Here is a 13,838-nt window from a genome sequence, read left to right as displayed (position 1 = left end):
AATGAAAAACTGTTGCAGCATTTGATTAGTCAAATTCTTGTCCCTCTCTTGGATTCTCTAGGGACGTTTCTGGTTACTCCCCTCCCTTTTCCCCGTGGGTGCCTAACCCCCCCCCCCCCCTTTCCCCTCCTCGCTCTCCACCTTCCCCCCCATCTATAGGCTGTGCGATAAAGCCATTTTATCCCGTGTACATTTCTCTGTCGCTCATTGACAGACGCAGTCCTCTTGATTAATATCAATTGGGTTATACTGCCCTCTACAGGAGTAGGACACTAGGCAGAAGAAAACGTTCTGTCCACACCTTAGGGGCAGTCCCAGAGGGTATATCCTCTTACTTCCTGCTACAGGATGTCAGTTTTTTTTTCTGTCTAGTCAGGAGTAAGGACCTAAGTTCCTTGCTGGGATCTTTGGTCCTGGCAAGATTTTTTAGATAAATTCTTTTTAGTTAGCTTTTTTCTCCAGTTGTTCCTGTGAGATCTTCAAGCAATTATGCCAGATCTGGGCGACGGGCTGGATGTTGAGGTCCATTGGTCACCCCAGCCGGCCTACAAGCGCGTGCAGATTCCTGCTCCGCGCTGGATCGGCCGCGACACATTTAAACAATTATGCTGGAGCTGGGCGACGGGCTGGATGTTGAGATCCAGTGGTCACCCCAGTCAGCCTACGAGCGCGTGCAGGCCCTAGCTCCGTGCTGGGTCGGCCTGCGACATAGTCCCACTGGATGGGGACTGGCCCTGCGAGTTAAACCTCTCGCCAGGACGCCTACGACCAGTCGGAAACTGAGTCGCGGCGTCCGTATTGGTCGACAGCCCCCCCACCTCGGAGGAGAGGGGTTCTGTTAGGAGTGGGTGCCCGCCTGTTCCGGTATGGTGAGTAGAATGTTCCCCCTCTCCCCTGTCGGGTTTTGGGAATGGATACGGGCCCCTCTGTGGATGGTCGGACCCTCTTGATCCTGGGTTCCCCCTCTATCCTATGACATGCTTCACAGATCTCCCTCTTGATAGTGTGATTTGGTGAATAAGAGAAACCACTCCAGGAGGCTTGGTTTGGGAGCTGACTATCTGATAGTCACTACAAAGAATTGGCGCTGTAAAAGGAGGAAGCCATGACTGAGATCAGTCAGGGATGGGGACAGGGCGCCGCTGGCGTTACTGTTTGAAGTAGTCATGTAAGAGAGGGTGATATGATCAAGCACCTACCTAATGCTAGTGATGCAGCTTCATGGACTACCGCCATCCTCCCGCAGGCTGCACAGAATCCGCAGGCCGCCGCCATCCTTCCGCAGGCCGCGTGGGGCCACCATTTTGGCATAGCCTGGTGTCTCCTGCATGGGGGCGGCCATTTTGGATACACCCAGCTACCCGAGGAGTAGCAGTGGGAGTGCCGGAAGGCATGTAAAGGGGCGGAGCCGCCTCCTTTACCCGGGAAAACGATCCACAAGACTTCCTGTTCTGTAAAGGACAGCGCTGAGAGCAGTTCGGTAGAAGCTTCTGGGCATCAGGTAGTGAGCCTTGGGGTCTCTCTCTCTCTCTCTGTGGGGGTCCGAAGCAGGTAACACTGAGGGGCGCTGTTGCGCTGGGGGATTACAAAAAAAAAAAAGTTTTTTTTCTTTTTCAATGCTTGTTTTCTGGCAAGTGTTCTTGGATTAATCATGGACCCTGCCAACACATGTATCCCCACCTGATCCCCTCGAGGTGGCCGCAGGACCCTCCAGTTCCCCATTACTATTGATGCATTGTCAGTGGTTTTGGAGTCTTTTGTATCCCGGGTGGAGGTGGCCTGTCAGGGACGGGGGGCAAAAAAGCGACCCCCGCCTACCCCTATCTCATCTGACATTTTCAGATACAGATTCTGAGCCTGTCGCAGCAGCTGCAGGCCCCTCTTCTGAGGCTAGTGTCTCATGTCCCATCTACTCGGAGAGTGAGGAGGACATCTCTCCCTCCGCTATAGCGCAAAATGAAGCGCTAGTAGATGCACTGATTGTGTCTGTGCGGGAAACCTTAAGAATTGCCTTTGGTACTCGCAAGCCTACCAAGACGGCAAAGGTGTTTCCTTTGCCCAAATGTTTTCAAGATATAATTAAGGAAGAATGGGTCCGTTCAAAAACGAACCCCTGGTATTTCCAAACGCATTGCTAGACGCTATCCGTTTGAAGAATCTCTCCTTAATAAATGGACGGTACCACCATCGGTGGATTCGCCGGTTTCCAGACTAAATAAAGCTACTGTTATCCCGTTGGAGGATGCTCCGTCTTTTCGGGATCCAGTGGACCGTAAGGCGGAATCTTTATCCCGCTCGATATTTTCCCTGATAGGGTCAGCCTTTAGGCCAGTGTTCACTATTGCTCTGGTTGCACAAACATTGACAGAGTGGACCAAGTTGTTGCGCCGAGATCTGGAGGGGAGAAGTCTCCCCCCGGCAGTATCGGACTTGCTGGAGCAAATGATACAAGCGCTACAGCTTGTCTGTGACGCCGCCCTGGACACCGCTCCATTGTTGGGGCGGGTATCGATCTCGGCGGGGTCCTTCGGTGCATGTTATTGTTAAAGTGCTGGTCAGCGTATTAAGCTTCCAAAAGAGCTTTTGGCTGATCCCCCCCTTTTCAAAGGGATCGCCTGTTTGGTGCTACCTTGGTTAAAATTATCAAGGGTCTCATTGGAGGCAAGAGCACCTTTCTACCACAGGCTACGAAAGGTAAGGGACCTCGTCGCAGACGGGGACCTTCTTTTTCTGTTCATAAAAAATTGTTTCGTTCCTCTAAGGCGAGTAATAAGGCGAGCTCCTCCAAAGACCCCGCAGGGGGTTTTAAGGGGGCCTACGGACCTACGCACCTTGAATGCGCCCGATCTCGTCTGATCTCGGAAACTAAACAGGCTTGGGCCTGTTTAGTACCTGTATGAGAAACCGCCTGGGAATACCAGGTGCTGTAGGCTTAACGCTGGTCGGGTAACAAAGATCCGATCCTTCCAGACCTGAAAATAAGACTACACAGCCTGAAGGTGCGCCCCCACCCATATCTGGGGTGGGGGGACGTCTTCACCGGTTTCCGGACCCGTGGCTTTCCAGAAATCCAGACAAATGGGTTTGCGAGGTCATACGGGCAGGATACAAGATCGAGTTTTCGATCATTTCCACCGGTGCGATTCTTCCCTTCCTACATACGACTATCCCGGATCGCTTAAAGGCTCTGCTGGGCAAGGAGTGGTCCGGTCCCTTGGGGGGAAAACGTTTCAGGGATTCTACTCGAACCTGTTCACAGTACCCAGGAAAGAGGGCAAGCTGCGTCCAATTCTGGACTTAAGGGCCCTTAATTATTTTGTCCGGGTGCAAAAACTCAAAAGGGAGTCCATTCGCACAGTGGAGGCCTCCCTGCATCAGATGGATTGTTTGGCATCCATAGACATCAGATACCTAGCTTCACATTCCCATTTATGCAGGACATCAGCGTTCCTTCGCTTTGCTGTGGGAGAGAACCATTATCAGTTGTGGCGTTACCCCTTGGTCTCTCCTCTGCTCCCCGGGTCTTCACAAAAGTGTTTTTACCCCGAATTTGACGCTGTTGCGACAGCGAGGCATGTCGGTTTTAGGCTACCTGGACGACCTTCTTGTCTGTGCAGAGTCTCCTTAGGCTCTGTTGCCAAACTTGGAGATCACCATGGTCTCTTTGGAACAGTTCGGGTGGCTGGTGAACCTGCAGAAATCATCCCTCGTCTCCACCAGGAGACTGGACTATCTGGGCCTAACTTTAGATACATCCTTGGCAAAGGTGTTTCTCCCTGCGGAGAAACTCCAGAGGATTCAGTCGATGACTCAGTTGTGATTGTCTGTCAACTGGCCTTCCCTTCAGATTTGCATGAGGGTTCTGGGACTGATGGTGCCCTCCTTCGAGGCAGTACCGGTTGCCCAGTCTCATACCCGAATTTTCCAAAAGGAGATTCTTCTCAAATGGAACCGGAATCCCGATTCCCTGGACAATCGTATCCGGCTGAGCGAACAAACCAGGGAATCTCTGGTTTGGTGGCTTCGGTCACCAATGCTCAGTCAGGGGAAGTCATTTCGTCCAATCTATTGGACTATTGTCACCACGGATGCCAGACTATCCGGGTGGGGTTCTCGGCAGACTATCTGCTCAAAGGCCCTGGTCCCTGGAAGAATCCAGGTTACCGATTAAATGTATTGGAACTGAGAGTGATCAGACTTTGTCTGATTCACTGGACCGAGCAGCTCCGGGGCAGCCCGGTGCGGATTCAGTCGAACAATGCCACGGCAGTGGCTTACGTCAATCACCAGGGGGGCACCAAGAGTGACCTGACGGCCATAGAAGTGGCCGGCATCCTTCGTTGGCAGGAACAATTTGTTCCAGCTCTCTCCGCGGTATTCATTCCGGGGGTGGAAAATTGGCAGGCAGATTTTCTCAGCCGTCAGATTCTGGATCAAGGGGAATGGTCTCTTCATCCAGAGGTATTTCACCAAATGTGCCTTCATTGGGGCACCCCGGATATAGATCTGTTGGCATCTCGGCTCAACAGGAAGGTGCGGAGGTTTGTAGCTCGCTCCCGCGATCCTCTAGCAGACACCGCAGACGCGCTGGTCGCCCCGTGGGGGCAGTACCAGCTACTGTATGCCTTCCCTCCTCCCAATTTGCTGCCGAAACTTCTTCGCAGGAGAAAGGTGGAGGGAATTCCAGTCATCCCTGTGACTTCGGATTGGCCCCGTCGGGCCTGGTACGCTGACCTGGTCAGGCTGGTCACGGATGTCCCTTGGCGACTTCCTCCTCAGGAAGGATCTGCTGTCTCAGGGACCGATCTTCCATGCTGTTTTACGATCGCTGGCTTAACGGCCTGGCTGTTGAGACCCAGGTGCTGAAGGACAAAGGGTTGTCGGCTTCAGTTATTCCTACTCTGATTAAAGCAAGGAAAGCGATTTTTCAGAAAGGTCTATCAGCGCACATGGAAGTCTTACATTGCGTGGTGTGAATCCCTTGGGTTTCCTCCACGTTCCTACTCGGTGGCCAGAATATTGGCTTTTCTGCAAAAGGGAGTTGAGCAGAAACTGTCCTTTGAGCACTATCAAGGGTCAGGTTTTAGCGTTGGCAATCTTCTTTCAGAAGCCTTTGGCTACTCATTCCTTGGTACGGAATTTCATCCAGGGGGTGCGGCACCTGGCTCCGCCGGTGCGCGCGCTCTTACCGCCTGGGATCTTAATTTGGTGTTGTCGGTTCTTCAGAAACCTCCCTTTGAAGATATTAGGGAGATTCCCTTGCTATCCCAGAAGGTGGCCTTTTTGGTGGCTATCACTTCTGCACGCAGGGTGTCAGAACTGGCCACATTGGCCTGTTGTTCCCCAGATCTGGTGGTACATAAGGATAAGGTGGTTCTTCGTCCGAATCCATCCTTCCTTCCTAAAGTGGTTTCAGAGTTTCATCTGAATGAGGATATTGTGTTACCTTCCCTGTGTCCTAAGCCCAGCCATCCTTGGGAGTTTGCGTTACACTCCTTGGATGTGGTTCGGGCGATCAGGGTATATTTGACTACTACGAACTCGTTTCGTAAGACGGATTCACTTTTTGTGATCACGGATGGCCCTAGAAAGGGGTTGCCTGCGTCTGCAGCGACTATCTCCAAATGGATCAGACAGACGGTGGTACAGGCTTATTCTATTAAGGGTCGGGATTCTCCGTTCCCTGTTAAGGCGCACTCCACTCGGGCGCTTAGTGCTTCCTGGGCCTTCCGCCATCAGGCGTCAGTGGTTCAGGTTTGCAAGGCGTCTACCTGGTCGTCTGTTCATACCTTTACAAAATTGTATAAGGTTGATGTGCTGGCATCGGCGGATGCCTCTTTTGGCCGCAAGGTTCCTGCAGGCCGCTATTTGAGAAGACCGTTGGTCTACCTCGAGGGTTTGTTGGGTTTTTCACTTGGGGTCTCATCTTTTTGCTCGATGAGTCCTTGATGCTTCTGGTTGGCTCCGGTTGGGCCTTCTGGATTGGATTTTGATTTCCATTATCCCACCCCTCATTTGTGGCACTGCTTTGGGACGTCCCAATTGATATTAATCAAGAGGACTGCGTCTGTCAATGAGCGAAAGAGAAAAATTGATTTTTGTAAGATCTTACCGTAAAATCCTTTTCTCTTAAGCTCATTGACAGACGCAGTACCCGCCCCTCTATGTTGGGTTGGGTTAAATTCTCTGACACTGCTTTGTGACATAACGGACATCCTGTAGCAGGAAGTGAGAGGATATACCCTCTGGGACTGCCCCTAAGGTGTGGCCAGAACGTTTTCTTCTGCCTAGTGTCCTACTCCTGTAGAGGGCAGTATAACCCAATTGATATTAATCAAGAGGACTGCGTCTGTCAATGAGCGACAGAGAAAAGGATTTTACGGTAAGATCTTACAAAAATCCATTTTTTTTGCTCTTTATACTGGATTACATCCATGGTATATTGTTCAAGATAATCCTGTAGTTTTTTTTTTTTTCCCCAAAACTCGGGTGGGACCATATAGGCTGATTTAGATCAAAAAGAGATCTGTGCTCATCTAGCTCTAAAATGTCCTTGTCATATTGCTCTGATAAAATTTCCATAATTCTCTGTAAGCAATTTATTAGATTTTCCACCCAGATGTGGGTACTGAATAAGCTATGCAAACGGCGAAACTACGTTAACCTACGGAGGTTACCTCTACCCATAGACACCCCCAGTTGGGACTTTCCATGGGGATTTCCCTAGCTAGGAAAGGTGTCAGAATTGGCCCTTCGAGGTTCTATTTCTAATATGCTTTTTGTATTTTCATATTTTTTATTATTGATGCTGATCAAATGTTGTGATACATTTTTATTAATATATTTTTTGATCCCTCAACAATGCTTGATCTATAGTCTCACACCTATGCCAAGTCCTCCTGATACAGGACGGGGTTCTGTTCTTTTTGTTCTTTGTACATACATTTGGATGTGGCACAATTAGTGGTCAACATTTTTTATATTTCAGGGGTAAAGAGTTTTATGTAATTTATGTAAATTAAGGCGGCACTCACACCCAGACTTGTATAAAGTACTCGAAATTTCTACTTGAGTAAAAGTACAAGTGCTCGATCAAAAAATTACTTGAGTAGAAGTGGAAGTGCTCGCAGAAAAAGTTACTTAAGTAGAAGTACTAAAGTATTCAACATTTTTTTTACTTAAGTATTGCAAGTAGTTTTTTCAAAAAATTTGCTACTTAAGTACTAAAAGTAAAAAGTACCAGTAGTTTTGAAAAAAAAATTTCTACTCAAGTACTGAAAGTAGAAGTACAAGTACTGTGTTATGTAGTTATTAAAGAAATAAGTCAAAAGTTTGAACATCATATTGTTTTTATTATTTCAAATGATTTATTCAAATGATTAACCTGTGTTTGTTAGTAGTTTCTTGATGCACTTTAAGCGCTGTAGCACCATTTATTTGTTTGTTTCATATTTTCTTTTTATTGGAAAGATTTGGTATAGCAGCTTTTATTATAAACAGCCTTTATTTTCGTATGCGCTGATTTACAAATGACATTATACACATTTTTTTGAGCTTTATGCAACCTGCCATCTACTGTTCTGGCAGTGGTAATTTTTTTAAAAGTAACGAGTAACTATGCAGCAAAAAAAAAAAAATACTTGAGTAGAAGTATCGAAATCATCGAAAAAATGTAGTGAAGTAAAAGTAGAAGTAGGAGAAAAAAATTCTACTCTAGGAAAGTACAGATACCGCATTTCGGTACTTAAGTACAGTACTTAAGTAGTTCTACTTCGTTACTATACATCTCTGCTCACACCTGAGTTTCGTTTTTTTTGGGGCGTTTTGAAGGCATTTCTTCAGGTGTTTGGAGGCAGGCTTGTAATCTGCCAAAAAAGCTCAGGTACTTTTTTGAGCTTCAGGTGTTTTGCTTCAGGTGACAAAACGCTCATATGGGCCTTTGAAATAAATGTGATTTTGCTTCTTGGGCGTTTTGAGACCTCAGTGATAAGCGTTTTACGAGCTGAAAAACTAAAGCCCAAACTATTTTCCTCTACTCTCTGCTGCCATCCTCTTTTGGAGTCCTGGGAAATCAAGGTGGTTAGGCTGCTGGATAAAATGGATTATGTATTAAAGTGGAGAGATTAGTATAGTATAAATTTTTACGGCTTATAATCAATGGCTTTAGTGTAATCCAAAAGACATTAAAAAACATAAACTGCAGAGATCTCTCTCTCTCCGTTTTGTGTATTATTGTCCCAGTAGTGGATCAGCAGGTTGGCAAGTGGGTAGGGGGTGTCAAACCAAGTCTTTCAGAACATAAAGGGCAGGAGGAGCAAAAAATATAATTATGGCTCCCCCATTCACTTTAGAACTGTAGAAAAAAAAACTGTACATACATAGAGTATCTGGTGGTGAGGAAGTATGGTCTCACTTCCTCGTCATCAGGGCCAGCTTCTCTTCTTGAAGTCTCCGGGACCTGTGGTCAAGCTGTAGCATAAACGGTGAGGAGTCTGAGCCTGGGCTTCCCACACAAGCAGGAGATGTAGCAGCGATGCATTCTCCTCCAAGCTCCAGTGGCTTCTGGCAGCCTCTGCCTCCTTCACGGCCGAAGCCGTGTGCGAAGCTTGGCACAGGAACCCCCCGAGCAGGGAGGTAAAAGCAGCGAGGAAGCCACCTGTGCCACCTGGCTCACATCCAACCTGCTACGGGCTATTGCAGGGGACCACAGCGGTGGCTGCTGAGCGTGGGATCGGTGGGGCAGTCTGGACAGACACGCTAGACGATCAGCTGGATCCCGGAGCTTGGTGACGCCATGGTGTTCGGGACCCAGGGAGCTCCTCGTGGTCACCGCCATGCATGCTACTCCCCCCTATAACTTTGGTGTATCAATTTCCTGCTTGTGTCCTGTACTGTACTCCAGGATATGGAATTTGCAGGCAAGACAACATTAAAAAAAAATATAGGTACTGCACTTTGCACCTAAGTTTTATTCATCATTCCATTGAAAAACCTAAATATTTGCGATTGACAGATAAGAGCCATTTAATGTTTCTCTCTTAATGTATGAATGTTGGTATCTATATTACGTTGAGAGAGAGCAAAGCTTGACAGGCATAGCGGTTATCAGTAGAAAGTAAAAAATAAATCTATGGAGAAACTAATGTGAGGTTTAGTTCTCCTTTTCTAAATCTCCGTTCTTTGTAACCAAATTGGTGGTGCTAGGCATATGGTGTGGGACCTTAGCTGATCACAAAGTTTCAAAAATTACTAAAATTTTTATAATAAAAGCTTCTACCATTCATATCCTCATGTCATATCCTCATGTTTTGTCCTTGTTAAAAAAAAATAAATAAATAAATTGTGCACTTGAAAAATTTATGTATTTTTTATTTTTTTTTCAGGGATCAGATGAAGAGATGGCCAGTACTCCTCCGAGTTCTAATGATTCAGACTGAATAGTAGATACTTGATTTAGCTGTTACACGTCTGAAGATGAATGAACTGTTTCCAAATTCGTGTTGGGCTTGTGGGAGTTGAGTGCAGTACAGAGGAGAGTGTGGATTTCTATCCCTGAAGCTACAAGCATAAGCCTATTCTCTGGAAACCTCCATCTCGTCTCTAAAATTTCTCACCCGCCGTTCCTTTTCAGTGTTCTGGATTTACTTTTTTTTTTTTCCTTGTAATAAAATATTATTTTGATTTTCTTCCGGTTTCTTGCAAATTTCATTTCCTACATTCTGAGAGGTTGAGCTAATTGCTAATTTAATTGTACAGCCTTCACACCCTGCACCTGCCATCTAGTACTTAAGTGATGCCATTTTGGCGCTAAGTGTGTATAATTTAGTTAAGAAACTTTAAGTAGAGTCCCTAGGTGCAAGCAAAGTGCAGAGATCAATCTAGAGGCTTAAGCATAAAAATAGATATAATCCGTTGTTTCTATCCCATGTTCTTAAAGTGAACCTGTGCTTTGCCAATGCAGGGAAAAGCAACAGACTTACTTTAAAGTTTGCCCACAATCTGATCATATTTACCTTCCCATCATTCCCCTGCCGCTCCATTTGACTGCTGGGAGTAAAGCAACAAAAACTTTAACCACCCTCCTATGACAATGATAGATACTTAAGTAGCAAGTCCCTAAACACCAGCACGATTGCTTTGAAGGAAAGTACATTGTACCAGTTCTATATTTCTTATCATACATCACAGGACACTTCATGTCATCCATTTCTGTGCGGAACTGTATCCAGTGAGCAGCAATCTCCATGATAGTTTTTGTGACCAAATTGGCAGGGTGCTGTAATGTTTATGAAGGCTCACCAAACAAATAAGCTTGGCTGTACCCTCTGGCTATTAGTCATGCAGCATGTGTCTTGTCTAGCTGAAAAGTCCATCTAGTTCAACCAATGGAGGAAAAAAAAATATATATATATGATATTACATATAGATACAGCTATATTACATATAGCACACCCCTAAACATTTTTGTAAATATTTTATTTCTTTTCACGTGACACTGAAGAAATGACACTTTGCTATAATGTAAAGTAGTGAGTATACAGCTTGTATAACGTGTAAATTTGCTGTCCCCTCAAAATAACAACACACAGCCATTAATGTCTAAACCGCTGGCAACAAAAGTGAGTACACCCCAAGTTAAAATGTCTAAATTGGACCCAAAGTGTCAATTTCTCTATCGTTCATTGACTCATTAGGGTAATACCACCCCCTACAGGAGTAGGACTCTAGGCAGAACCTCTCTCTTCCTGCATAGGATGTCCGTTTTAATCTGGCTAGTCAGGAGTAAGGACCTAGTCACTTGCTGGGATCTTTGTTCCTGGCATAGAAGTAATTTTTTTATGTAGATTTTTTTTTTTACATAGTGAGGTTGAAAAAAGACATCCGTCCATCCAGTTCAACCTATGGTGTGTGTGTGTGTGTGTGTGTGTGTGTGTGTGTGTGTGTGTGTGTGTGTGTGTGTGTGTGTGTGTGTTGTTAACCATACATTGTATACACCTCTATGTTGTGGTCTTTAAGGTGCCCATCTAACAGTTTTTTGAAACTATCGATGCTCCCTGCTGATACGACTGCTTTTAGAAGAGAATTCCACATCCTTACTTCTCTGACAGTGAAGAACCCCTTACGTATTTTAATGTTAAACCGTTTTTCCTCAAGCTTTAGTGAGTGGCCACGTGTCTTATTGTATTCCCTTTCTCTGAAAAGTTTGTTCCTTATGCTAGGGTCGCCAGTACAGTATTTGTACATTGATATCATATCCCCCCTCAATCGTCTCTTCTCGAGAGAGAGAATAAGTCCAGTGCTTGTAGTCTTTCCTCATAGCCGATGCCCTCCATTCCCCTAATTATTTTTGTTGCCCTTCTCTGGACTCTCTGCAGTTCCAGCACATCCTTCCTGAGGACCGGTGCCCAGAACTGGACAGCATACTCCAGATGTGGCCGGACCAGAGTCTTGTAGAGAGGGAGAATAATCTCTTTATTTCTGGAGTGAATCCCCTTTTTTATGCATCCCAGTGTTCTGTTGGCTTTGCTTGCAGCGGCTTGGCATTGCATGCCACTGCCAAGCCTGTTGTCTATCAGAACCCCCAGGTCCTTTTCCATCTTAGACTCACCCAGAGGTCCCCCCCCCCCCCCCAGTGAGTAGCTTGGTTTCTGGCACCCAAGTGCATTACTTAACATTTTTCAACATTAAACCTCATCTGCCATGTAGTTGCCCACCCCAATATTTTGTTCAGGTCCGCTTGTAAGGTTTCCACATCCTGCATAGAAGATATTGGCATGCTTAGTTTAGTATCATCCGCAAATGTATATGTATAAAATAAGTCGCGCTAAATTATATAAAACAAATAAATGTCCAAAAAACAAAGTCCCAAAGTGTGAACGTGAAATATGTTGAGAAAATGATAATGTAAATCTTGATCAGCACACTAGCAATCCAGAGTCTCTTAGGTAATGTGCTTACCAGACAAGCAATTAAAAATTGCGGGATTCACATGCAAGGCTGACTTGATTGTGAGGAATTCTGTGTTGGACACTCAGATTGTAGTGTCATAAATCATGAAAAAAAGAAAAACACTCCATAGCATAATACTGTAACGATAAGTGTTAACTGATAACCTTAAAAAATTCCACCACATAAAGGTGTGAGTATCCGTCACCAGTTGTGAAACTGCTTACCAGAGAAAATATAAAAAAAGGCATAAATAACAATCCCAGTGTTGAAGAAGGAGGGAGAACCACCACTGATTGAGTAGCCTCTTACCAAATTGAGAAATATAATCAGCAGAAGTAGGAAAGATCCTGAGTACACCCGAACGTCAGCAGTGACACTCAAGAACACTCTGAGCCCCTTACCAGACCAAGATATTAAGTTGCTCAGGATGTAGTCTTGCTCTGTGCGCTCCCCCAGCATAAGACACCAACAGCAGACAATCTCAGGAACCAGGGTCAGGTGAAGGGTAATGCCAGCAGATAAACCAGACCAATCCCGACAAAAGGAAAACGCCAATAGTGTAAAATCTTAATGACTAATTTAATGTTAAAAGAAATACACTTACATTCACATAGAAGAATAAAAGCATGTAGGGTGTGTAAGAGCCGCCGGCCGGACGGCAAAGCACATCCGCTCTCTCAGAACGCTTCCGGGGATGACGTCAGCACGCCGTTCAGGTCCGCTTGTAAGGTTTCCACATCCTGCATAAAAGATATTGGCATGCTTAGTTTAGTATCATCCGCAAATACTGAGATTGTACTAGATATCCCCTCCTCTAGATCATTTATGAATAAATTAAACGGGATTGGTCACAGGACAGATCCCTGGGGGACCCCACTTTCCACACCCGCCCAATCCGAGTACTCCCCATTAATCACAACCCTTTGCACTCTCCCCTGGAGCCAGTTCTCTATCCAGATACTCACCTTATGGTCCATACCTACCTTCCTTAGTTTGACACCGTTCCCCACAAACGCTTACTGTTCAAAGGCCTTTGCAAAGTCCAGATACACCACATCCACAGGCTTACCATTATCTAGGTGGCAGCTCACTTCATCGTAGAAGGTTAATAGATTGGTTTGGCAAGAACGATTTTTCATGAATCCATGCTGATTACTACTAATACCATTTTCATTACTAAAATCTTGTATGTGGTCCCTTAACATCCCCTCCAAAATCTTGCAGACTACTGATGTTAGGCTGACCGGCCTATAGTTACCCGGGATATATCTCTGCCCTTTTTTAAATATTGGTACCACGTTGGCTTTTTTCCAATCAGCTGGCACCATACCCATCCGTAAACTATCCTAAAAGATCAAGAATAATGGTCTGGCAATCACTTGGCTGAGCTCTTTAAGAACCCTCGGGTGCAAGCCATCCGGTCCCGGTGATTTATTTATGTTGAGTTTCTCTAGTTTAGTTCTAAGTCTCTTCTGTTAGTCATGGCGGTACATCCTGAGGTGTGTTATTTAGTTTGGCCTTACAAGCTGGGTTAGTGTAGCCCCCCAATTCTTTTGTGAAGACTGAAGAGAAGAAATTATTTAACACTTCCGCCTTTTCTCTGTCCTGTGTGGCAATATTTTCTTTGTCATCTGTTATGGGGCCAATGTGTTCTGGCCTTGCTTTCTTAATGTTTATATACTTAAATAATTTTTTGGGGTTCTTTTTACTCTCTTCTGCTATATGTCTCTCGTTTTCTATTTTAGCCGCCTTGATTTCGTCTTTACGTTTCTTATTACACTCTTTGTAATGCTTGAATGCTGCCAATGACCCCTCAGTCTTGTATTTTTTGAAGGCCTTTTCTTTAGTATCAATATGCATTTTTATGTTGGCGTTTAGCCACCCAGGGT

General features: G+C 45.4%; 1 protein-coding gene across 1 annotated transcript in view; it reads left to right on the top strand.

The window, feature by feature from the left end:
* The window catches only part of SSRP1 (structure specific recognition protein 1), a 135,194-nt gene extending 125,544 nt beyond the window's left edge, over positions 1–9,650 (top strand). Inside the window, exon 16 of the mRNA XM_082269205.1 lies at positions 9,384–9,650. Coding sequence (XP_082125331.1) covers positions 9,384–9,437 — 54 coding nt within the window. The 3' untranslated portion in view covers positions 9,438–9,650. The remainder of the gene's footprint in view (positions 1–9,383) is intronic.
* Positions 9,651–13,838: the final 4,188 nt, after the last annotated feature.

The sequence above is a fragment of the Pelophylax lessonae genome (assembly GCF_965119305.1).
Source record: "Pelophylax lessonae genome assembly, chromosome: 9".
Taxonomy (NCBI): domain Eukaryota; kingdom Metazoa; phylum Chordata; class Amphibia; order Anura; family Ranidae; genus Pelophylax; species Pelophylax lessonae.
Note: the sequence above shows the minus strand (reverse complement) of the source record. Positions and strands in the feature narration are given on the sequence as shown.